This window comes from Rattus norvegicus, chromosome 1, assembly GCF_036323735.1.
Source record: "Rattus norvegicus strain BN/NHsdMcwi chromosome 1, GRCr8, whole genome shotgun sequence".
NCBI lineage: Eukaryota > Metazoa > Chordata > Mammalia > Rodentia > Muridae > Rattus > Rattus norvegicus.
In genome coordinates, this window is record NC_086019.1 from 95,055,190 (window position 1) to 95,078,184 (window position 22,995).

The following is a 22,995-nucleotide window of genomic DNA, read 5'->3' on the forward strand; positions in this document are numbered from 1 at the left end:
AGTTTCAACAAATATGGTTCAACTACAAAATGTAAGGCGGACCAATACATGCGTGTTGTTAGCAGGACTCCTTCATCGCGTGTCCTTTCACATGCCTGCTTCAGAACATCCTCTCCGGTGTCTGCTTCAGCCAAACATGCCTTCACAGGTCTGCCTTAGCCTCTCTGTGTCTGTTCTAGCTAGCTCTTCCTTGACTATAATCATAAATTATGACAACCCGTTTATTTTAGTCTACATTCTGCCACGTGGCTGGTCACTGAGCTCAGCCACCATGAGTCCCTCTGGTTACATCTTCCCAGGAGAATCTCCTGCGTGCACTGGGTACTCTTGAGGGCAACAATATTCCTGTGCACACACAATCATGACGTTTGCCCTTCCCACCCCCAGTACCTCTGTCTGGTGATCTCATGTAGCTCAAGTTAACCTTCAACTTGCTGTGTAGCCGAGAATGGTCTTGAATTTCAGATCTTCCTGCTCCCTTTGTGCTGGGAGTCAAAGCCAGGGCTTGTCGAATGCTAGGCAGGCACTCTACCCACAGAGCCACGCCCCCAGCCTCTAGTTTTTATTTTTTATAAGGTAGGATCTCATAAAGCCCAGGGGGGGCTTCAAACTCACTTGAAATCCCGGCTCTTGGGAAGTAGAGTATGGAAGAGTAGGAGTTCAAGTCCAAGGTCAACTAGTCCCCATGAGAACTAGTTGTCATAGAGAACAAGGACAAAAGGGGCTGAAGAGATAAATGGTTTAGTTGAGACAGAAGTCCCCCTTACCATCCTTTAAAGAAGAAAAGGGACTCAGAATCCACTATCATTTTAAGATTTGTTTGTTTTTTTTTCTTTTTTTCTTTTTTGAGACTGTTTCTCTATGTAACTCTGGCTGTCCTGGAACTTGCTCTGTAGACCAGGCTGGCCTCAAGTTCACAGAGATCTGCCTGCCTGTGCCTTCCAAGTGCTGGGACTAAAGGAATATGCCACCACTGCCCCACTAAAGATTATTTATATTCTTTTTATACTTATGGGTATGTATCAGTATCTGTCCCCACAGTGCCAAAGATAACAGGCATGTCCCCCACCCACCCCATGCTCAGCTGTTTTGTCGTTATTGGGAATCTGGACTCAGGTGACATTTTACCATTGAACCATCTCCCTAAGTCTTTGTTTGTTTGTTTGTTTGCTTGCTTGCTTGCTTGCTTGGAGAAAGTCTTGGGTAAACTCAGGCTAGACTCCCACTTGGTTCGTAGCTGAGGCTAGCCTTGAATCCTCTGGCTGCACAAGTGTAAGTCTGGATCAGCAAACCCATGTGAAAAGCCAGGGTTTGTGGCCTCTCAAGACTAAGAGACAAATCCTGGGAACTCACTGGGGTAGTTTAGTCCAAATGGCAAGCTCCGGGTTCAGTGAGATTTGTCAAAAAACAAACAAACAAACAAACAAAACAAAATAAAATAAAACAAAAAAAACCCCACAAAAAAAAACAAACTAACAAAAAAAAAAAACCCCAAAAACTAAGGTGGCAGAAAATAGAGGCAGAAACCTAATGATGATCTCTTACCTCCAAACACTCACAGGTTCACAGGCAGGCACACACTGCACACACTACACACACACACACACACACACACACACACACACACACACACACACCCCTCTGCTAACACACAGATCAAATTGCTGTTGGCTGCCAACAGGTGGCAGTGTTGCTCACCTACGGGTCAAATCACATCTGTCTTGTTTTCTTGTCTGGGGTTCCTTAGTTGTCTCAAGTTGTGCAACCGACACTACATCTTCCCACTTTTGCACACATCACTCTTCATAGTACGACAACTGGTGTCTCTGTGTAGCCCCGCCTGTCCTGGAACTCGCTCTGTAGACCAGGCTGGCCTTGAACTCAGAGATCCACCTGCCTCTCCAGCGGTGGGTTCAAAGCATTCCTTCCCTACCATGCTATGGACAACAAGATCCCTCTCTCTCTCTCTCTCTCTCTCTCTCTCTCTTTCTCTCTCTCTCTTCCTACACAACACATACACACATTTATCTAGATGATATAAATAATAGATACAAAATTTATGTGTACGAATGTGTGTCTGTGTGTAGGCCAACTATATGTGGTGTCTGCTGGGGCCAGAAGAGGCCATTGGCTCCGCTGTAATTGGAATTACAGGCCGTTATGAGCCACCTGACATGGGTTCTGGGAACTAAACTCTGGTCTTTTGCAAAAGCAGTGAGTGCTCTTAAACATATTTATCTATCACTATTATTTATCATCTATAATTATTATTTATCGTCTATCAATCATATATATTTGTGTGTGTATTTTGTGTGTGTGTGTGTGTGTGTGTGTGTATTTGTGTGTGTGTTGAAACAAGGTCTCAGACCTACATAACCCAGGCTAGCCTCCAACTTGATTTGTAGTTAGGAATGACCTTGACTTGACCTTCCTTACTTCAATTTCTGAGTGAAAGATTACAAGTAGGCACCACCACAGCCAGTTTATGCAGTGCTGGGGACCAAACTCCAAACTCCATGCACGGTACAACAGCTACACTGCCCCATTCCCTGGCCCTATGAAATCCATCCCAATTCTTGGAACATCCCCCTTGTCTTACAAGTTTGTGTGTTGTTGGCTTAAATTATGGGAGAGGTTCCTGGTTTTTGTTGATTTTTTTTTTTTGTATCTTCTGTTTGAGACCAGGTCTCCCTTATGTAGCCCAGGTTGGCATTGAGATCTCGATTCCTCTGCGTCCATATTCTGAATTTTCTCTGTGGTTGAGGTTTCTATTTTTGTCTTCTTTCTTCTTTCTTTTCTTTCTTTCCTTCTTTCCTTCTTTCCCTCTTTCCTCCTCCTCTTCTTCCTCCTCCTCCTCTTCCTCCTCTTCCTCCTCCCCCTCTTCCTCCTCCTCTTCCCCCTCTTCCTCCTCCTCCTCTTTCCTTATTTTGTCATCTTTGAGATAGAATTTCTCTATTACACGGCCCTGGCAGTCCTGGAACTCACTATCCTGGCTGGCCTAAAACTCATAGATCTATCCTGCCTCTGTCTCCTGAGTGCTGAGATTAAAGGCGTGTGACAGCATAGGTAGCCAAGGTTCCTGTTTTCCTTTCCTGCTCAGAGACACCAGCAGCCCAGCACCCAGGCTTGAAAAGGAAGTTATGTAGAGTAAATACACATTGAGATTCCTATGTATACTCCCATCATCTTAGTATGAATTATTATGTATACTTTACAAAGAAAACAGGTTCAGGAAATCAAAGACATGCAATTAAAAAGTGTGTGTGTGTGTGTGTGTGTGTGTGTGTGTGTGTGTGTGTGTGTAAGTGTCCCTACTTCCCAAATTCTGGGATTAGAGGTGTGTGCCACAGTGCCTGGCACCATTATTGCAGTCTGACTTTAACAGGGTCTAAGCAAACACAGCTCCAGTGAAACCATTATTGAGCCAGAGAAACATGTACACACAAACACAGGCAATGCTGGAATATTCCCTTCAATTTTATTGGGCTATGAAATGTGATTTTTTTTTCATGAAAGAGCAGCTCAGTGGCTCACGCAAATTTAGAACTTGAGATATGGGCCTCCAAGATGGGTGGAGACAGCTGTGGAGGACAAATGAGAATGAACTGGTGGAGTGTAGGCAGGGGGTTGGTTCTTGGGATCGAGTTTTTTTCCCCGGACGTTCAGTTTTTTGGTTGGTGGGTTTCTTGGCAAGGGCACCTCTGAAGCTCTGAATTTCTTTTTGGTGGCTGGTCAAAATGTAAGTGGGCATGTCTGTTGGAGGAGGAGCCCGTAGATGCTGGGTCTAGCTTTCATAGGACTAGGAAAGCTACATAAAGGACGGCTAAAAAGATTAGTATGGCCAACACATCAAACCAAAGAGCTCGAGATGAGTTCCGGTAGGCGTCTTCCCAGTCACTGCTCTGATTGGCTCCGTAGGCCTGTAAGGGTGGGAGCATGGGTATGGGTTTCTGAGGCCAGAAGTGCTTGGAAGGAGGGTTGGAGCCCTATAGCCACTGTGGGAAGACCCCGACCCGAGACTTAGGACACGAGCAGTTGCAGGTGGCAAGCAGAGGATAGGGTGAGCAGTGTCTTTGGGAATAGTTTACCTGGATGCTGAAGTAGAGGCCTACCACTCCTAAGGGTAGGAAAACAATTATCGAGAAGAGCGACAGCAAGATGTGATTCCGAGCGTGAAATTTCTTTTCATCTTCAGTCTGTGGACGTCCTAGTGGCTGCCTAGCCATGATCTTTTCACTCAAAGACAGATCCTGGTGTCTTGAAAATTAAGACCCAGACTCACTGCGCTTCCCAGGGCTCTACCCAGAATCCTAAGAGCTGTGCAGTCAAAGCTCATTCTTCACAATGGAGATAAGAACATCTCTAGTCCTGATTGGCTAGTCTCAAGAGGTGGGCGTGGTCACTGTTTTATGGCACTTCGGGCCTAGGAAGTGCTGCTCTTTGAGAACATTGTATTTGTTGTACCCTCACAGGGATTGATTGTGGCAACGTCTGTCTCTTGTGTCTTTCTTCTGCAAAGGACTGAAGGATAAGAACAAGAAAGGCTTCAGAAGAGGAGGTAGATAAATCTGTAAGAAGGCTAGATTTAGCTGGGCATTGTGGCAGCCATCTTTAATCACAGCACTTGAAAGAATGAGGTAGATCTCCCAATCTCTGTAAATTCAGTACCAACCTGGTCTACACAGCAAGCTCTGGGACTACATAGTAATGCCCTGTCTCAAAATAATGTCTGCCAAGTCTTAGTAGTAAACTCTTGCTTCAAGAAAGAAAGATAATAGGTAGGTAGGTGGTTGGTTGGATGGATGGATGGATGGATGGATGGATGGATGGATGGATGGATGGATGGATGGATAAGAACCAGGTGATCTGTGGTCACTTATAATCCTAGCATTTGAGAAAGGATTTCATATAGCCCCGTTTGGCCTGGAATTCACTTCTCAGCCAAGATCTCCTGATCCTCTGTTTTCTGCCTTCTGAAGTATAAGGATTGCAGACATCTGTACATCTGTGAGATGTATATATGCATGTGTGTATGTATGTATGTATGCATGCATGTATGTATGTATGGAAAGTGGAATGCCACTTAAATGTAGATATAGCTCAATGCTTTTAGTTCCCCAGAACTAAATGCAAATGGCACAGGAAACATCAGGGTGTACTCCTCAGATCACCCCCAGGTTCCTGCTGCCTCACAAATATACCTCTCCCTTGTCATCCAGTCAGTTACTGAAGCTGTGAAGGAATTCTGCAGCTGTCATTAAGACCTCCAGTCAGTTAACTTTGTGTTGTAGAGAATATGCTCATGAGTCTAAAATAATAAAGTGAGTTTTTATAAGAGCCTTGGTGTAATTGACCAAAGACTTTGTGGACTGAATGCAAGAGAAAATTGCTGGTTTAGGTCTTGAAGCTATAAGGTGTTAGGATGCAAGCCTTTAGCCAGCAGGGTTCTGAGGTCAGCCATGACCGTATCCATTTGGAAGAGGGCCTGAGCATTGAGTGAGAACTGAGCAGAGGGGACACCTTATTTGAACCGTAGGAGATCATGACCAGAAAGCTGACACACAGACCTGCAAGTCAGTAAGCAAGCTTATGGGGTGTCTTGTGCTCTGCTGGAAAATGAATCGTATTTTCAAGCGACATGGCAATTAGCGATTATTAGGATAACTGTCAGTGGATATTCATACAATACCACTGGGATTCAACTAGGTAGGGCACATGTGCGCACACACACGCATGCAGAGCCTCATATTTATCAGGCAAGCACTCTAGCACTGAGCTATATCTGTAGCCCTTTAAACAAGAGTCTTTACATTTTGAGACAGGTTCTCACTGTGTAGCCCTGGGTGGCCTGAAACTTGCTATGTGGACTCAGCTGGCCTGTATCCATCTCTTGAGTGCTGGGATTAAAGATTTGGGTCATCATGGCTAGCTTGAGAGAGAGAGAGAGAGAGAGAGAGAGAGAGAGAGAGAGAAAATATCTACAAAGGCATTGGATTCCCTAGAGCTGGACTTCCAGGCAGTTGTGAGCCTTGGTATATGGATGCTGGGAACTGAACTTGAGTCCTTTGCAAGAATAACAAATGCTCTTGACTTCTGAGTCATCTCTCCAGCCCCCTCTCTTTATATTTTTAAAATCTGAGACATGGCCTCCATAAGTTGCCTAGGCAGGCCTTGAACTTTCCAATTCTCCTGCTTCAGCCTCCCAAATATCTGGGAGCACAGGCCTGCTTGCACATCAGGCCCAGTCACAACTGTATTGGATTACAGATAGGCACCTTAAAACCCTAGTAACAGCAGCAAGCCACAGCTCTGAAGTCAGCAAATTCTTCATGGAATGATTTGATTCAGAGTGGGAAGCAGGAGAGACAACCACTGGTGCTCCGCTCACTCTTCCTTTTCTCTTTTTATTGGCCCAAGACCTCAGCCATGGGCTGGTGTCCTCCATATTTAGAATGGCTCTTCTGCTCTCCGTAGAACCTTCAAGAACTGTATTCCCCGGGAGATTCCAACTTTAGTCAAGGGGCTGTGGAGGGGGCTCAGGAGAGAAAGACTTTGCTCCACAGACATGAGGACCTGAATTCAGGTCTCCAGCACCCAGGTAAACACTGACTGGGGTAAGGGCCTGCTTTTACTCCAAGGCATAGCTGGTAGAGACGGGTTCTTCAGAGTAAGCTAGCTAGCCAGATAAGCCAAATCGGCAATCTCTGGGTTCTTGTGTGAGAGAGATCTTGCCTCAGTATATAAGGTGTAGAGAGACTGAAGAGAACATCTAATGTCATCCTCTGGCGCGCGCGCACGCACGCGCACACACACACACACACACACACACACACACACACACACCCTTTGGCACACACATGTGCACCCAAATACATATGAACATACATGCATGCATATGGATTAACCATCAAAACTAGTATAAGAAATAAACCATTGCAGTCCATTTTCAGAATGAGGTACACTTGGAGTTCATCAGAGAGTCACAGTTAAGCAGGAGGTGCTAGGCCCCCTGTCCTCTCAATCAGGCAGCTACTGTCTACTTGTCTAGTTCATTTTAGGGTTGGAAAGTTACAGGCAGGTTGCTGTGCAACTGAGCCCTTGTTTCAGAAAAGATGGGACTCTCTAGCCAGCAGTATACATTAAGGAAAGCTTTGCATGCAGGCCCGATGCCATCTGGAGGGGGGCAATACCAGACACTAGAAAGGTTGTATTTCCTGGAGAGATCAGCCAGAGAGGACTTGAGGGGGTGGGGCAATGCAGTGAATTGGCTTGTCAGCTGACTCTGCCTTTTCTGTAGGATGATGTTCAGTGTTGTGAGGCAGAGATCAGAGTCTCTGATACTCTTATTGGGAAGTGAGGACCACTGTTTCTCACACCTTGGGCTTTGGCTGAAGGACTGCCTGACTTAGAAGAAAGATGCCGAGTGTAGAACTTGTCTGGTTTCGAAGCATCCCAACAGGCATGAATAGCCTTCTAGCTATAGCTCCAGTTGTCCTTTCTGATTGATCTGTTGGGAGGAGTGGAAGGAAAACTTTGTGGCTTCTTGGAGTGAGTGGAATGGACCAGTCCAGGTCTCCATGAAGATTTCAGAGCCAGGACACTATCTACCTGCTGGGTTCAATTTCAGGAGGAACTGGATGCAGGGGTGGGAAGGGGCTGGGCCCAGTGAGGTTAGGGACCAAGCACTGGAAATAGTGCCTAGTCTTTTTTGTTGTTTTACTATGTAGCTGTGGATGACCTGGAATTCACTATGTAGACCAGGTTGTCCTCGAACTCACAGAAATCCTCCTGCCTCTGCCTTCCAAGTGTTGGGATTAAAGGTGTGCACCTAACTACATCAGGCTATTGATCATTTTCCTATTCTTACTCTAACTTTTCTTTCTTCTTGCTTTCTTTCCCTGCATAATTAACTTGGTTTGAATGAGAGCGCCTCCTGCAGATATTTCAACACCTGGTCTGCAGGTGGCTATGCTGTTTGGTTGTAGAACTTTTTTTTTTAAAGATTTATTTATTTTATTTATTATAAGTACACTGTAACTGTTTTCAGACACACCAGAAGAGGGCATCAGTTCTCATTACAGATGGTTGTGAGCCACCATGTGGTTGCTGGGATTTGAACTCAGGTCCTCTGGAAGAACAGTCAGTGCTCTTAACCACTGAGCCATCTCCCCAGCCCATGGTTGTAGAACTTTTAAGAGGCGCAGCCTTGCTGGAGGAAGTACATGACGAGGGGCAGGCTTCGAGGGTGTATAGCGTCACTCCACTCCTCCCTACTGCCTCTGCTTCCTGTGTGCAGATAAAACGTGATCCATCAGCCAGCTTCCTGCTCCTGTCTCCATGTGACGCCTCCCCTTAGCATGAGGGATACTATTCCCCTAGAATAGTGTGTTGGTTTGAATATGCTTGGCTCATAGGAAGTGACACTGTTAGGAAGTATGGCCATATTGTAAGAGGTATAGTCTTGTTAGAGGAAGTGTGTGTCACTGGAGGCAGGGCTTTGAGATCTCCAATATAAGCTCAAGTTTGGCCAGTGTGATCCAGACCCTCCTCTTGGCTACCTTCCACTCAAGATGCAGCACCAAGTCTATCTTCATGATGCCACTCTTCCCACCATGATGATAATGGACTAATATACCCCAGGCCAAATCACGGGGATTCTGCCATTCCTCTGTGTCCTAGCCTATGCAATTCCAAGGGTCCTGCCCCCTGCCCAGCCACTGGCCATTGACATCTTTACTGATTGATCAAAAACCAATTGGGGACAAGGACCTTTAGTGTTTGGACACACGGATTCCCAATTGAATCAAAGCATCAGAACTAACCTCCAACAGACTGAACCGTTGAAACTGCGAGCCAGTCCCAATTGATCATGGTGTCTTTTCATATCAGTAAAACTAAGACAAATGGTAAGCCAGAACAAACTCTTTCTTTCTTGCATTGTTTTTGGTCATGACATTTTATCCCAGCAGTAGATCAGATACAATTAAAACAATAGTAGATTTCTTGGTGTAAGTAGCTGCTTGTATTAGTAAGGGTTTTCTAAAGCAACAGAACTTATAGAATGAATCTATATAGAAGAGGGATTTATTAGAATGACTTACAGGCTGCGGTCTAGCTAGTCTAATACGGCTGCCCATGAACAGGTTTAAGATGCAGTAGTTGTGCAGTCCGTGAGGCTGGATGTCTCAGCTGGTCTTCAGTATGCGCTGGAACCCTGAAGATGCAGGCTCTAATGCCAGCGAAGGAATGGACTTGTTAGCAAGGTCAGAGCAAGTGGGCAGAGCAAAAGCTTCCTTGTTCCATGTCCTCATATAGGTTTCCAACAGAAAGCATGGCCCAGATTAGAAGTGGGTTTTCCCTGCTCAAAAGATCTGGATTAAAGACACAACTTTAATCCAAGATCTAGATTAAAGATATGTCTTCTACTTCGAAGATTCAGATTAAAAGTAGATCTTCCGGGGTTGGGGATTTAGCTCAGTGGTAGAGCGCTTGCCTAGGAAGCACAAGGCCCTGGGTTCGGTCCCCAGCTCCGAAAAAAAAGAACCAAAAAAAAAAAAAAAGTAGATCTTCCCACTTCAAACTAAGTAAAGAAATCCCTTACAGGTGCGTGTCTCCATTTCGGGGTTTTAGTTAACTACAGATGTCATCAAGTTGACAATCCAGACATCACTCAGGATTTCAATTTCTGCACAGTAAAGACCAGGGAGAAAAGACAAGGCTGCCTTTTTCTGATCTCCAATTGGCTCCAATCCTGCAGCTCCTCCTTTCCCATTCCACCTGATTGGTTCATCAGAAAGACACGTTAAGGATGTACCTAAACCTGGTCAGAGGATCTTCCTTCCCATGAACCTCTCTAGAGGAAACTTAGTAGACTATCGTGTCCCTGTCCCTGTCCCTGTCCCTGTCCCCATCCCAGTCCCCCATTCTTCTTGCCCAAATACTCCTCCCAACATGTTATTCACAGTGGGTCCAGGGCTCTGGGAAGTAGAAGCAGAAAGGAAGATGCTGAGGTCAGAGCTGAAAAGAGAGTAAGAGGCGGTGGTGCTTCATGCCTGTAAATCCCCATACTCAGGTAGAGACGGGAGGATCTGCAGATCAAGTCTCCAGTATTTTTTCCTGTCGTCTGGCTCCATGTACTATGTTAGAAACATTCTCTTCACTCTGCATCTTGAAGAGTTTGTAAGCACTGATTGTGAGTGTGTGTGTGTGTGTGTGTGCACACGTGTGAGTGTGTGCATATTGTGTGTGTATGTGTGTGTGTGTGTACACATACATACTGTGTTCACATGTATGTCCGGGTTTGCATGAACAATTGGCACAGATGCACAAGGAAGAAAGAGGGGGCTGTCAGATGTCTTCCTCAGTCACTCTCCGTCTTGCTTTGCTTTTTTTTTGAGGTAGGGACTCACTATGTAGCTTTGGCTGGTCTGAGACTCGTTATGTAGGTCAGGCTGGCCTCGAACTCACAGAGGCCTGCCTCACTGTTTTAGGGTTTTATTACTATGAAGAGACTTACTAAACACTAAGACTGGAACTGGCTGATTCAGGTAGTCTGGGTGGCCCAGGGACCTCCTGAATACAGATCCCCAGCAGTGGGATTACAGGCATGTCCTCACTCCCAAACCCAGGTTTTTATGGGAGTGTTTGGAATCCCAGCGCAGACCCTCGTGCTTGCCTGGCAAGCACTTTAGCGATGGGGCCATCTTCCAGTGCCCTAATTTTGTTTAGGTATTATGTATTGCTTGTAATATTTTCCCTGACTTTTTTGTTTGTTTGTTTGTTTGTTTTTTTTTTTTTTCAGCTCTTTATTAACTTTGTTTGTTTGTTTTTTGAGACAGGGTTTCACTGTTTAACAACCCTGGCTGTCCTGGAACTTACTCTGTAGACCAGGCTGGCCTGGAACTCATAGAGATTCACCTCCTTCTGCCTCCTGAGTGCTGGGATTAAAGGTGTGCACTGCCACTGCCCAGCCCCTGACTATTTTTTAAAAAAAGATCTGTTTACTCATTATGTATTTGGATGTTTGCTTACATGTATGTCTGTGTACCATATACATGCAGTGCCTATAAAGACCAGAAGAGGGCATAAGAGCTTCTAGAATTGTAATTACAGATGTTGTGAGCCACCATATGGATGCCGGGAATTGAACCTGGGTCCTCTGCAGGAACAAGCAGTGCTCTTAACCACTGAACTGCTTCTTCTGCCCCCCTTAATTTGTGGGGAAAAAAGATGTAATTAGAATTTTATTTTCCGTGACTGGGCGTTTCATCTGTATGTATGTCTGTGCACCACTCATGTACTTGGTGCCTGAGGAAGCCAGAAAAGGTGTCAGATCCCCTGGAACTGGAGTTATAGTCAGTTGTGAGTCACCATGTGGGTGCTGGGATTCAAACCGTGTCCCCTGGGAGAGCAGTCAGTGCTCTTCTTTGCTGAGCTCTCTCCAGCCTTTTTTTTTTTTTTTTTTGGTTCTTTTTTTCGGAGCTGGGGACCGAACCCAGGGCCTTGCGCTTCCTAGGCAAGCGCTCTACCACTGAGCTAAATCCCCAACCCCTCTCTCCAGCCTTTTAATAAAGTAAGTTGTCCTGTCTTTACCCCACACTAGTTCATTCATTCATTCATTTCTCCACCCCTTCCTTCCTTCCTTTCCTCCTTGCTTTTCCAGAGACACTGTGTCCGGCTGGTATTACTCCCCTTACCAAGGCCTCCTAGTGCTATCCATGGCCACCAGCCAGCATCCGCACCCTCTTCAATCCTCAAAATGTTTACCGTGTTGTTTAAGTGTTCCTGTGTCCTAGTATTAGTCTACAGCCTGGCTAGCTGTCTTCCCATGTAAACAACCTTGTTTACTCAGTCCACAGGCTTCTACATCACGGCAAGTCTCCCTTGGATTTATGTGTGACGGCTTCGTCACAGTCTGGGCACTATGTGGTTTGTTGCCTGGGGTAGATGGAACTGTTCTCCCCATCCTCCTCATCTGGAGCAGAGTCTGTCTTCCCTTGCTCTCTCTTGGTTACCTCTTTGCTTTCTGACAGTACACTCTTTCCTCTCTGTCTATCCCACAAACTACAGGTTGTAGTTCTTAGGTGTCCTGGTAGGGCCCAGATTGGACAGAAACAGCTGAGGATACAGCACCTAGAAGCCAATGGCATCCTGGAGTGTGGTAAGCCTCCCACCAATATTTCCCTCCAAAGAGCAAGCCAATCAAGAGTTGATTAAAGGAAGTGGGTAGGGGGATCAGTGAAGTGGAGGAGCTCAGGGCTTTGAGCCTTAGAACTTTGGGTCAATTAGAAGAAGAGTAGGAGGGGCTTCATGTCACCATGGCAACTGCCCAAGCTACAGAAAGTTCCCTTTGCCCAGGGTGGGAAAAAATGTAGAGACTTAGAGGCTCCCTGTTTGGGGTCTAGGCATTTCTGCTTAGAAATGTGAAGTCTTTCTATGGGTGGTGGTATACAGTTGTGATCCCAGAACTTGGAAGGCTGAGGCAGGAGGACCATGGGTTCAAGGCTAGCCTAGGCTACAAAGTTAGATTCTGTTTCAAAACAAAACAAAAGCAAAAATAACTTCCCTAAACTTAGAACTTTGGAATCTGGGACAAACACTGAACTCTGTGTAGGACTCAATTAAGGACTCAAGGAACCATTTCAAGACCAGGGCATTGGCCAGGCATGGTGGCACACACCTTTAACCCCAGCACTCAGGAGGAAGCAGAGCTCTGTGAGCTTTGGGCCAGCCTGGTCTATGTATCGAGTTCCAGGCCAGTAAGAACTACATAGTGAGACCAAGCCTTTTTAAATCTTTTCTACTTGTGACTCCCTTTAAAACCTGAGCAATTAAATACAATTTTAAAGATTTAGTTTTACTTTATGTGTAGGAATGTTTTTGCTTGAACACACACACACACACACACACATTGTGTGTGTGTGTGTGTGTGTGTGTGTGTGTGTGTGTGTACACTAGGTGCATGCATGAAGCTGGAAGAGGCCAGAAAAGGGCGTTGTATCCTCTGGAACTGGAATTATAGATGGTCATGAGCTGCCATGTTAAGTGTTGGGAATCTAACCCAGGTTCTTTGGAAGAGGAGCCAGTGCTCTTAGCCTGTGAGCGATTTCTCCAGCCCTACATGAGAAAATTTTATATGTCCCTGGGTACAGGCATATAAAATAGGTCTATAAATTCGACATGTACTTAGAAAAATAGTGAAGTCATTTAAAAACAATTCTTGCATCTTGTTTAGCATCTCAGTCGCTGTAATAAAACACTGACCAAGCCAGTCTGGAGAGGAAAGAGTTTATCTGGCTTCAGACAACCCAGCTGTCTGCAAGCCAACTGTCAGACAAAGTTACATGTGACCCCCAACTGAACCCCTTGGAAAGTCCTGAACGGTCCACTGACAATGGAGTCAGTTTGAAGGTTGCTTTGCTCCACCAATAATATCCTGCCCAGTTACTGTTGTTTGAATTCTGCCCTTATTGTTGGAATTCTGCCCCTATCAAATGTATATAATTCCCTGTTAGCGTCTGCTCAGAGCGGTCTCCCTCTTGGAGTGGTGTGACCCCAATGTGCTGGAACAATAAAACTCCTCTTGTTTTTGCATTGATCACCGCCCCCATGAGTCTCATTCAAGGGGTCCTGGTAGAGGTCCAACAAGAGCCTCACAAAGGGATTTGGTTATCAGTCCTAAGGTAGCTGTGTCTTAGGTATCCTTGTTGTCTTAGTTAGGGTCTTATTGTGTGAACAGGCACCATGACCAATGTAAGTTTTATAAAGGACAACATTTAATTGGGACTGGCTTACAGGCTCAATGGTTCAGTCCATTATCATCAAGGTGGGAGCATAGCAGCATTCAGGCAGGCATGGTGCAGGAGGAGCTGAGTTCTACATCTTCATCCGAAGGAAGCCAGGAACAGACTGAGCATCCTCAGGTGGCTAGGAGGAGGGTCTCCAAACCCACCCCATAATGACACACTTCCTCCAACAGGGCCACACCTTCTAAGAGTGCCACTCCCTGGACCAAGCATATGCAAACCATTACACTTGTGTTCTCTTTGCCAAAGTTGCTTGATTTAGCTTTCTCCTGACTCAGTCCCAGTCTCTTCCTGAGAATACTATATATGACGCTGTACTTCTTAATAAACTTGCTTGGTATAAGTCATCAGTTTATGCAAGACCTCCCGGTTTCAGCATTTGCTTTTGTCTTCTTCTTCTTTTTTTTTTTTCTATTTTTCGGAGCTGGGGACCGAACCCAGGGCCTTGCACTTGCTAGGCAAGCGCTCTACCACTGAGCTAAATCCCCAGCACGCTTTTGTCTTCTTAATTCCCCATCCGTGGTTCCCTTCTTAAGCCCCTTGACACCTTGCTATTTGGGACTCTTATTCCTATGAGTTTGAGTCATTCATGATCGACTAGTTCTGACTTTTTGGTTTCAAGTCTGGCCTTTAACAATTGAGCCATCTCTCCATCTTGAGTCCATTATTTCAATGGTCTTAAGGCACATTATTAACTTGGTTGCCAAGTAGGAGGAAACTTAGGTGTTGGGGGATGGCTTGTGCACTGTATTCAGATGCTGGTTTCTATGCCCAGACATCTGGCTGCAGTCTGGAAGTTGGCATGGTCAAGCATCTCCTTTCTCAATGTTATGTAAAAATTGTTTTCTATCACCTTTGATTGGTTAATAAAGAGCTGATCAGAGAATTAGCTGGGCAGAAGAGAATCCCAGTCAGGGGGTCCCAAAAAGAGACAAGAGGGTGACAGACAGAGAGGTGTAGAGAGACCATGTGGATGGACCATGAAGATTTGTCATGAGGTCATAATGGGAGAGCAGCCATGAGGACACATGTGGACCAGAGCAAGTCAGGGCCAGACTCAGATGGCAAGTAACAGGGCATGTGGCTAGATACTAGCAGCCTAGTTGGATTAGAATATCTCAGAACCTACCCAGCTTAGTGCTTTGAAGCTTGTTAATAAAAATACAAGGTCTCTGTGTCCAGGCTAGAATGGACATAGCAATACTTTGTCATTACTTGGGAACAAAAGGGGTGAAGAAAAGTCCCCCAAGAATTGCACTTGCACTTTCATCTCTGAAAATAAGAAATATTCTCAGGAAAGATTATTTCCACATAATCATGGCTGCCCTAGAACTAGCTTTGTAGACCAGGCTGGCCTCCAATTCACAGAAATCTAACTACCTCTGTCTCCCAGGTTCTGGGATTAAAGTCATGAGCTACCATGCTGGGCAACTTTAGCTATCTCCTCAAGAGAACAGGCAAAGACATTTTGCATGCTTGCTGTGCACATGAATCTAATACAAATGACACTTTGAAAGTCAAAGGGAGAAGACTCAAAAGAAGTCATTGCTGGTTGTGGTAGTTTGAATAGAAATGGCTGCCACAGACTGCCACAGCATGTGAATGCTTGGCTAACAGGGAGTGAGTGGCACTATTAGGAAGTGTGGCTTTGTTGGAGGACGTGTGTCACTATGGAGGGGCGGGCTTTGGAGTCATATAAACTCAAGTCTGATCAGTGTGTCATCAGTCTCCTCCTGCTGCCTGCAGACCAAGATGTAGAACTTTCAGTTCTTTCTCTAGTGTCAAGTCTGCCTGCACACTGCCATGTTTTCTGCCATGATGCTAATGGACTAGACCTCTGAACTGTAAGCCAGCCACAATTAAACGTTTTCCTTTATAAGAGTTGCTGTGGCCATGGTATCTTCACAGCAATAAAACCCTAAGACAGAAGTTGGTTATCAGGAATGGCATATTGCTGCGACAGATCTGACTGTGTTTTGGGGTGGTTTGTGGAAGGACTCTGAGACTTTGGGCTAGAAGAACCATTTTGTGTGGAGAGCTCAGTGGAATGGTCTTTTGTCTTTTTGTTTTTTTGGTAAGCATTTTTATTTATTTTATGTAAGTAATCTGTAGCTGTCTTCAGACACACCAGAAGAGGGCGTCAGATCTCTTTACAGATGGTTGTGAGCCACCATGTGGTTGCTGGGAATTGAACTCAGGACCTCTGGAAGAGCAGTCGGTGCTCTTAACTGCTGCGCCATCTCTCCAGCCCCCAGTGGGATGTTCTTTAGGAGCTTGGAAGATAAGAATGTTGAAGCAGTGCAGAAGATGGAGGCCTAGCTTGTGAAGCTTCAGAGGGAAGTTTAAAGACTCTATCAGGGCCATGTGCTATTTTGACTCCAGATTCTGTGGTTCTGGCTAGGTGGGGCCCAAGAATCAACTGTGATTAACAAGATACCAGAACCACTGAAGAGAAACCTGAACACTACTGGGACAATTGGTGCTATTAGATAGAGCTAAGAAGTTAGCAGTGGTTAAGAGATGACCAGGAAGTGCCTCCATGAGACCCAGCTCTAAGGCATTTTCTCAACTAGGGATCAATGAGGGAGGGCCCAGCTCACTGTGGGTGGCTCCACCCCCGGGCTGGTGGTCCTGTGTTCTCTAAGAGATCAGGCTGGGCAAGCCAGGGGGAGCAAGCCAGTGAGCACCATGGCCTCTGCATCAGCTCCTGCCTCCAGGTTCCAGCCCTGCTTGAGCTCCTGTCCTGACTTCCTCCAACAGTGAGCCATGATCTGAAAGTGGAAGCCAAACAAACACCTTCCCTCTTGATCACAGTGTTTCCTCGCAGCAACAGAACCCTAAGATACTGGGCTGCTTTCAGTCGCGTGCACGAGTGTGTGAGGGGATGTGTGTTGTGGTATGGGCTGTTCGGTTGGTGTGTCTACAATCAGTTGCAGATGTTGCTACTGTTTTTGTTTCTCTTTCTATGGTTGCCATCTTACTCCCTACCTCAGGGCCTTTGCACTTGTTGGTCCCCCCCCCTCCTGGAACCCCTTCAAGGCTGGTTCCTTTTGTACTTCCTGTCTCAGGTCACATGTTCCTTTCCCTTGAGCATGTTTTTGACTACCCATTCCTGCTATCCAAGCTGTCACATCCCTCTAGAGACCACTACTCCCTCTTTTTAATTATCCCCCTCATTGCAACCATTTAATTTCATTTAATTTTGCATCCATATGATCAACATTCTCCCCAGAAACAACTTGTGGGAGGATTTATTTTGCTTCACGGCTTCAGGGAGTCCTTCATGGTGGCACTTGTATGATAGACATTTCCTGGGGAGACACAAAGTGGAAGCTTATGGTTCCTTTGGAAAGTCAGTTGTGTTGGATGGTGTTTTGCTGGGGCAAAACACGTGAAGGAATGTTTTCCTGAAGCAGAAACAGGTGAAAGGATGTTTTACTAAAGCAAGCACGTGAAAGGGCCCGTGATGAAGGATTCTTCACTGATGACACATATGTATTGGTTTGCCTTACTTGTGTAGCTGAGCTCCACTTGTTGTGACTCCATAGAGAGAAGTGCACCAAAATCCTTGGTGTTCTGGCGGCCTCTTGCTGCCTTCAAGGACTCAGGCCGATTGGCAGTCGGACGTCAGCAGACACAGACTCACATGGAGTTTTGCTAAGACAGACTCACATGCTGAGGCAAGACCGGTGGTGAGGCAAGAGCCGTAGAGGACATATGATGTTTGGAGGGAGTATAAATAGGACTCAGTGGACGATGATGAGGGTGGGGAGAGGCTTGCATAGCTAGCTTTGGAAGCTTCTTGGTCTCCTGTCTTCACTGATCTTCACTTTGTTCAGAGAGGCACGGCCAAGAGCTTCTCCTGGCCTGCTCTTGCTGACTTGTGCTGATTTGGCGGAGGCCTAGCTGTTTCTGTTGCATTGTGCCACTGCTGCTGATTTGCGTTAGTGTCCCAACACTATTGAACTGGACTGCTGGTATATTTGTGAAATATTTGCGAGTGGATCAAGCTGCCGCTGCTGTCCTGTGAACTCAACTGCTGATTTCCTGACAACACAGATGGGATTTGCGCCAAAGAACAATTTCTAAACAGATCCTCTTCCCCTGTATCCTAATAGCCTTTCTTTTCCCACTACTTCTGGTGGGTGGTGGGCTGGAAGGGAGGTTAAAGCATTTTAAAAAACACCATTAAAAATGGGGTTGAGAGAAGCCCAAACACACAATGTACATGCCTACTCATCCTGAAGAGGAAGCTCACAGCAGACCAAAATAATGACCGCATCAAAGTCCAATTTGGTGAACAGTGCACTTTTATTGGGGTTGCTAATGATGAGGATTAGAATTACATAGCATTTTACTTCCCATTTAACATAGTTGGCACTAGCATATGTGATGGGCGTGGTGGCACACACCTTTGATCCCAGAACTTGGCAAGCAGAAGCCAGTGGATCTGTGTGAATTCGAAGCACAGTTTGGTCTACTTAGAGAGTTACGGCCACCCTGGGGCTACATAGTGAGCTTGTAATTTAAAAGAAAAGAAATAAAGGACAGAAAGAAGAGAAGGAAAGAAGGAAGGAAGGAAGGAAAGAAGGAAAGAAGGAAAGAAGGAAAGACAGATAGACAGACCAGAGCAGGTGTTATGGGTCCTTGGTTAAAGAACACTTGTTTTTTTTGCGGAGATCCTGAGTTTCCAACACCCACATGGCAGATCACAGTTGGATCCCAATTCTAGAGGATCCAATACCTTCTTTGGTATCCAGGCAGGCCACACATGTGGTACACAGACATACAAGCAGGCAACACACACACACACACACACACACACACACACACACACACTCACACACACGCTAGTAGTTTAGGCTCTGTTTGCTTTTCACTTACTGCAGCCAGAACCCTGCCCATTCTTCCCTGAGGTAAGAGACCCTTGCCATGTAAATGCTCTGAGCACTGGTTCAGTTTCTATAAGAAACACCAAGGGAGCTGCATAAGGAAAAACCCAACTGAATACCAGGAGCTCTTGCACAGCTCACAGAGCTCAATGGTGAAATCTCTCTGCAGTGTTTCAGCAGTGTCTCCTCCTCAGGGAATCATGGAGCTGGCCAGGTCTAGCTGCCTCCAGAGGCCCTCGTTGAAGGTTTATCAGGTTAGAGTCTGTGGCTCCTGAGGCACTGTGTGCCTTTCAGTTCCTGAGGAACCTAGACACTCCCTCAGGCAGGGGAACACTGTACAACCCTGTGTATATCAGCACTCCCTAGAAGTCACTGAATTGTGTAGTCAGGTGGGCTGTTCACTAGAGAAGACTGCTCAAACATGCATTTAAACCAATAGAAAGTCTTTCTTAGCTGGCCAGCGACTACACCGTGTGCTTGGGATCCCAGGATAGCCCCACACCTTTCTCAAGGTGATCTTTTAAACACAAAAACCATGTTCTGGGTTGACACACTACAGTTAACAAGAACAGTTAGCTAGAGTAGAATAGAACTACAGAAGCCAGAAAGCAAGGTTAGTCCATTTAGAGACCTTCCCGGAACCATGGACTTTGATGGGTTTAGGTCTTTGCTCTCATTTTTGACAGGTGGTGCCGCCTGTGGTCCTTCCACCATGGAGTCAGTTGTGCTAAGGTCTGGGGCCCTGTTACAAAACTTTGGCATAACAATTAATCTTGGATATGAATCTTGTGTACCCTGTATGACTTGCAAACATCATTGACCACTGCAATTGTATTCCTCCTGGCAACTGGCATCATACTGTTTCTGATAAGGGTAAAAAAATAGCCTGATTGCTGGCGTTAAACTTGTTTCAGCTTCAGTTTTGGTGAGACCCCCTTCCGACTTGGCCTGGTTTTAATTCCACTGAGATTGTCAGGAGACCTGGTAGGTAAGGGCTGAGGTTTACCTCCCCCTGCAGTTGTTTACTCTTTAACTGCTGGGGAGGGGCCCTCAAGAGTCTTCCAAGGTTTGGTTCCCTTGGACATGTGTGGCTTCTGTTTGCCTCTCAAAGCTCAGGAGCCCTGGCTCCTTCCAGGAGGGAATCCTTTAGTTGGGACAAAACCTACTGTTCAGTGGCGCAGAACTGGCAGAATTGAGGCCAGCAGGACCAGCACCAGCTGCTGTTCACATGGCCCCAGACAGAAAGCAGAGGCTATAATTATAAACTAAAGGCCTACACCTTAGAGACTTACTTATGCTTACCAGGTCCCATGGCCTTCACAAAGCGCCACAAACCCAGGGACCAAGTGATCTGGGGGAGGGGAGCATTTTAAATTCAGACCATGACGCATTTGGCTCACATTTTCTTTTTCTTTTTCTCTTCCATGAACTGTGAACTCTAGGAGAGCCTGGGTCTTGTTGGCCTGTCACTGTGTGGACTTGAGGGTCCAACCTGGGCATAAATCTCAGGATGTTACCGTGATGTGAGTGATCAGTCATGTTCTAATAGCTCATGTTCAGCCTGGGAGTGAGAGCCATACACCAGACACTAAGTTAACTAGTTCAAACCGGGGACGGGGGATAACACAAAGGGCCATTAGCTGTAGGCTCCTGGCTCAAAGCATCAAACACAAGAGCATGAAGAAAAAGGTGTGGCTGGATAATGCCCCTAAAGACATTGAACCAATCAGATTTAAGCACTGGAGGCACACCCACTAGACAGTGGCCAATCATAATGAAGTGGTGGGCACTAGAGAGACCACGCCCAGTGACTCAGATTGCCAAGGCCATCTCAGGGACTGAGGAGCAAAGAGAAGACCTACAGGCCTTGAGTTGGTGATTAGTTACGGACATTGAGGGAGGAAGTATGTGTGTGTGTGTGTGTGTGTGTGTGTGTGTGTGTGTGTGTGTGTGTGTGTGTGTTGTGTTAATTGAGAAAGACAGGGAGGGGATTCCAGGGAGCTTGTGGAGGGGATATGGGGCCATCAAAACTATCCCCTAGGAACATGGAGGCGTGGTGGACTCTAGATGGTGCCCTACCCCTGGCTTGGGATGGCATCATCTGTGTTTTGTGCCTCATTTGACCTGGCAGGTCCTTTATTTTTATTTATTTTTTTTTCTTTCTTGTTAGTAGGGTTGAGCCCAGATGCTTGCAAAGCTGTACCTCTGAGCCACACCTCCAGGCCCTCATTGGTGGGTTTTAGGCAAAGGTGCTAATGGTCCTGCACCATGCCTCCAGCCCCTTCCTGCTACTGCAAGAGCCACATTCTCAGCCACCCATGAACGCATGGACACTCAGAGCCATGTGCTTTACCACTGGGAGGAAATCTTCAGCCTCTTTATAATTTTTTTTCTGTTTTTTCTTCTTCTTTTTGGCAGGGTCTTCTTACGAAGTTGCTCAGGCTGCCCTTCAACACGTTTGGTAGTCCAGGTGGGTCTCGAACTTCCAGCCCTCTTTACTCCTTCCACTGACCATATGGATGCCAGACCGCTGGGCCTGGCTCTGACCCTCTTTTTGGGGAGCACAGATGCCCTCTTCTTGATCCCTTTACCCTCTACCTACAGCTTTTAATCACCCAGAACCTCCTCCTTAGGTCAGGGTCCATGGCTGCTGGGGCCAAAATCAAGGAGCTGGAAGCCCAGACCATGTCAGGGAAACAAGCCTATCAGAGATTACCCGGGCCAGTCATGCTGATTGCCTTGCCTCCCCCAGCGAAGGATTATCTCTGTCTGTCTGTCACGTCCTTCTGCTTCTGCATCCTGCTGGCAATCCCAGCCCTGCTGTTCTCCCTGAAGGTGGGTACCATCCAGCTGCTGGCCTTCTCCCCCGGGGACCTCCTCATGCCCTACCATACCACAGGGGTGCCTCCCTCCCTTTTTGCCATCTGGCCGTGTGCCCTTTCTGTTTCCCTAAGCTCCTGGGTCCTGCTTAACTCTCTCATCCGGTGTCCCTCCCAGTTATTTCTTCCTTTGGGGACCAAGCCCTGCCCTTTCTTCCTCACCCTGCCAGTCCTGATATAGGATTCTCCAGGGAGGTCCCTCCCTTCATCCTTTTGCTCCTGGGAACTACCTTTCCTGTTTGTCTTCACCTCCACAGACCCGGGAAGCCAACTCAGTTGGGGATTGGAGGCGAGCCCAGAGGAACTCCAGGCTAGCCTTGGGCTTCAGCATCTCCAGCATCATCGTGGGATGCCTTTTGATGGCCAGCTCTATCTCTTTAGTCTTTGAAACAGAGGATATGACGTCCTCCTGAATGCTCACCTCACCCAGGGACTTCCAACTGTTCTTGGAGCCTCTGACCTTGAACATCAGCAGCTGCCTTTGCTGAGGGAGCTGTCAGTTGGGCAACAATGTTAAGAGCAGTAAAGCTTTTGGGGTTTCTATGCTTCCATTCACCTGCTGCATGTGTGGGCATCTGGGCACGTTCTCATGGCAGGGTAGGTCCACTTTCCCAGGTGCCCTGGGGCCCCTTCAGAGAGTGAATGCACGTTTATGGACAACAGTGTCAGGTTCAGTCCTAAGGCAGATGGGTGGGGGACCCCTCTTTACTGGTTAATGTAAAGGGAAGACAGGCGTGGTGCTGGCTTAGCATCTTTTCTGCTACAATCAACTCAATGATCAGAAGTGGCTTAAGGAATAAAAAAGTTTGTTTTGCCTTTATGGTTCCATAGGGAGAGTCTAGCATGACAGGGAAAGCATGATATAGGAGGAGCGGGAAGCAAAGATCCTGTTTTTATGTACCTGCAAGGAGTGGGAGTGGGTGGGGGAGGGGGAGGGGAGGGAAAAGGACAAAGGAGATAATGAGAATAAGTCCTCCTCAGGGTCCTACTTCCTCCAGAGGGGCTCCGCCTCCTAAAGGTTCCAAACCTTCCCAAACAGTGCCACCGGTTGAGGACCAAGTGTTCAAATATACGAGCCTGACAGGGTCATTTCCTGTTCAAATTACCACAGTGGTGCACGTCTGTAATCCCAGTGTTTGGGTACCTAAGGTGGGAGGGTGTCGTGAGTTTACAGCCAGCTTGGGTTACGTCATTCGAGTCTGTCTCAGAAAACCAAACTAAGTAGAATGTAATGACAGCACTCGGGAGGCTGAGGCAGGAGGATCGTGAAGCCATAGCTGGCCATAGTTGTTGCAGAGAACACACTGTGAACCCCAACATTGTAAACAAGTAGTCGTGGTGTGGTGCAGCCCTAGTGCACCCCTTTAACCCAAGAGCTAAATAAAGTCAACCCTGGGTCAAGAGTCAGAGCAAGCGACC

The 22,995-nt window shown here is 46.5% G+C and overlaps 2 protein-coding genes across 15 annotated transcripts in view; one reads left to right on the forward strand and one right to left on the reverse strand.

The window, feature by feature from the left end:
* Positions 1-4,384, reverse strand: part of LOC100912333 (uncharacterized) — a 5,039-nt gene extending 655 nt beyond the window's left edge. Inside the window, exons 1-2 of one of the 3 annotated variants that reach the window (XR_145754.6) lie at positions 4,089-4,384; positions 3,457-3,920 (exon numbers count right to left, since the gene is read on the reverse strand). Coding sequence is in view for 1 of the 3 variants with exons in the window: in XM_063277939.1 (XP_063134009.1) it covers positions 3,792-3,965; positions 4,089-4,226 (312 nt within the window). In the remaining 2 variants the exon portion in view is untranslated. Of the gene's footprint in view, positions 1-3,456; positions 3,966-4,088 lie in introns of those variants that run through there. The other 2 variants (XM_063277939.1, XR_010059975.1) reach the window with 2 other exon arrangements.
* 2200002J24Rikl (RIKEN cDNA 2200002J24 gene like) overlaps positions 1-22,122 on the forward strand; it is a 26,536-nt gene extending 4,414 nt beyond the window's left edge. For 2 of the 12 annotated variants that reach the window (XM_063274476.1, XM_039091283.2), the window contains exons 2-4: positions 21,116-21,167; positions 21,331-21,532; positions 21,834-22,119. In XM_063274476.1, coding sequence (XP_063130546.1) covers positions 21,341-21,532; positions 21,834-21,989 — 348 coding nt within the window. In that variant the 5' untranslated portion in view covers positions 21,116-21,167; positions 21,331-21,340 and the 3' untranslated portion in view covers positions 21,990-22,119. Of the gene's footprint in view, positions 1-4,382; positions 4,571-6,417; positions 6,599-20,139; positions 20,221-20,497; positions 20,602-20,667; positions 20,930-21,115; positions 21,168-21,330; positions 21,533-21,833 lie in introns of those variants that run through there. The other 10 variants (XM_017589737.3, XM_017589738.3, XM_039091272.2 and 7 more) reach the window with 10 other exon arrangements.
* Positions 22,123-22,995: the final 873 nt, after the last annotated feature.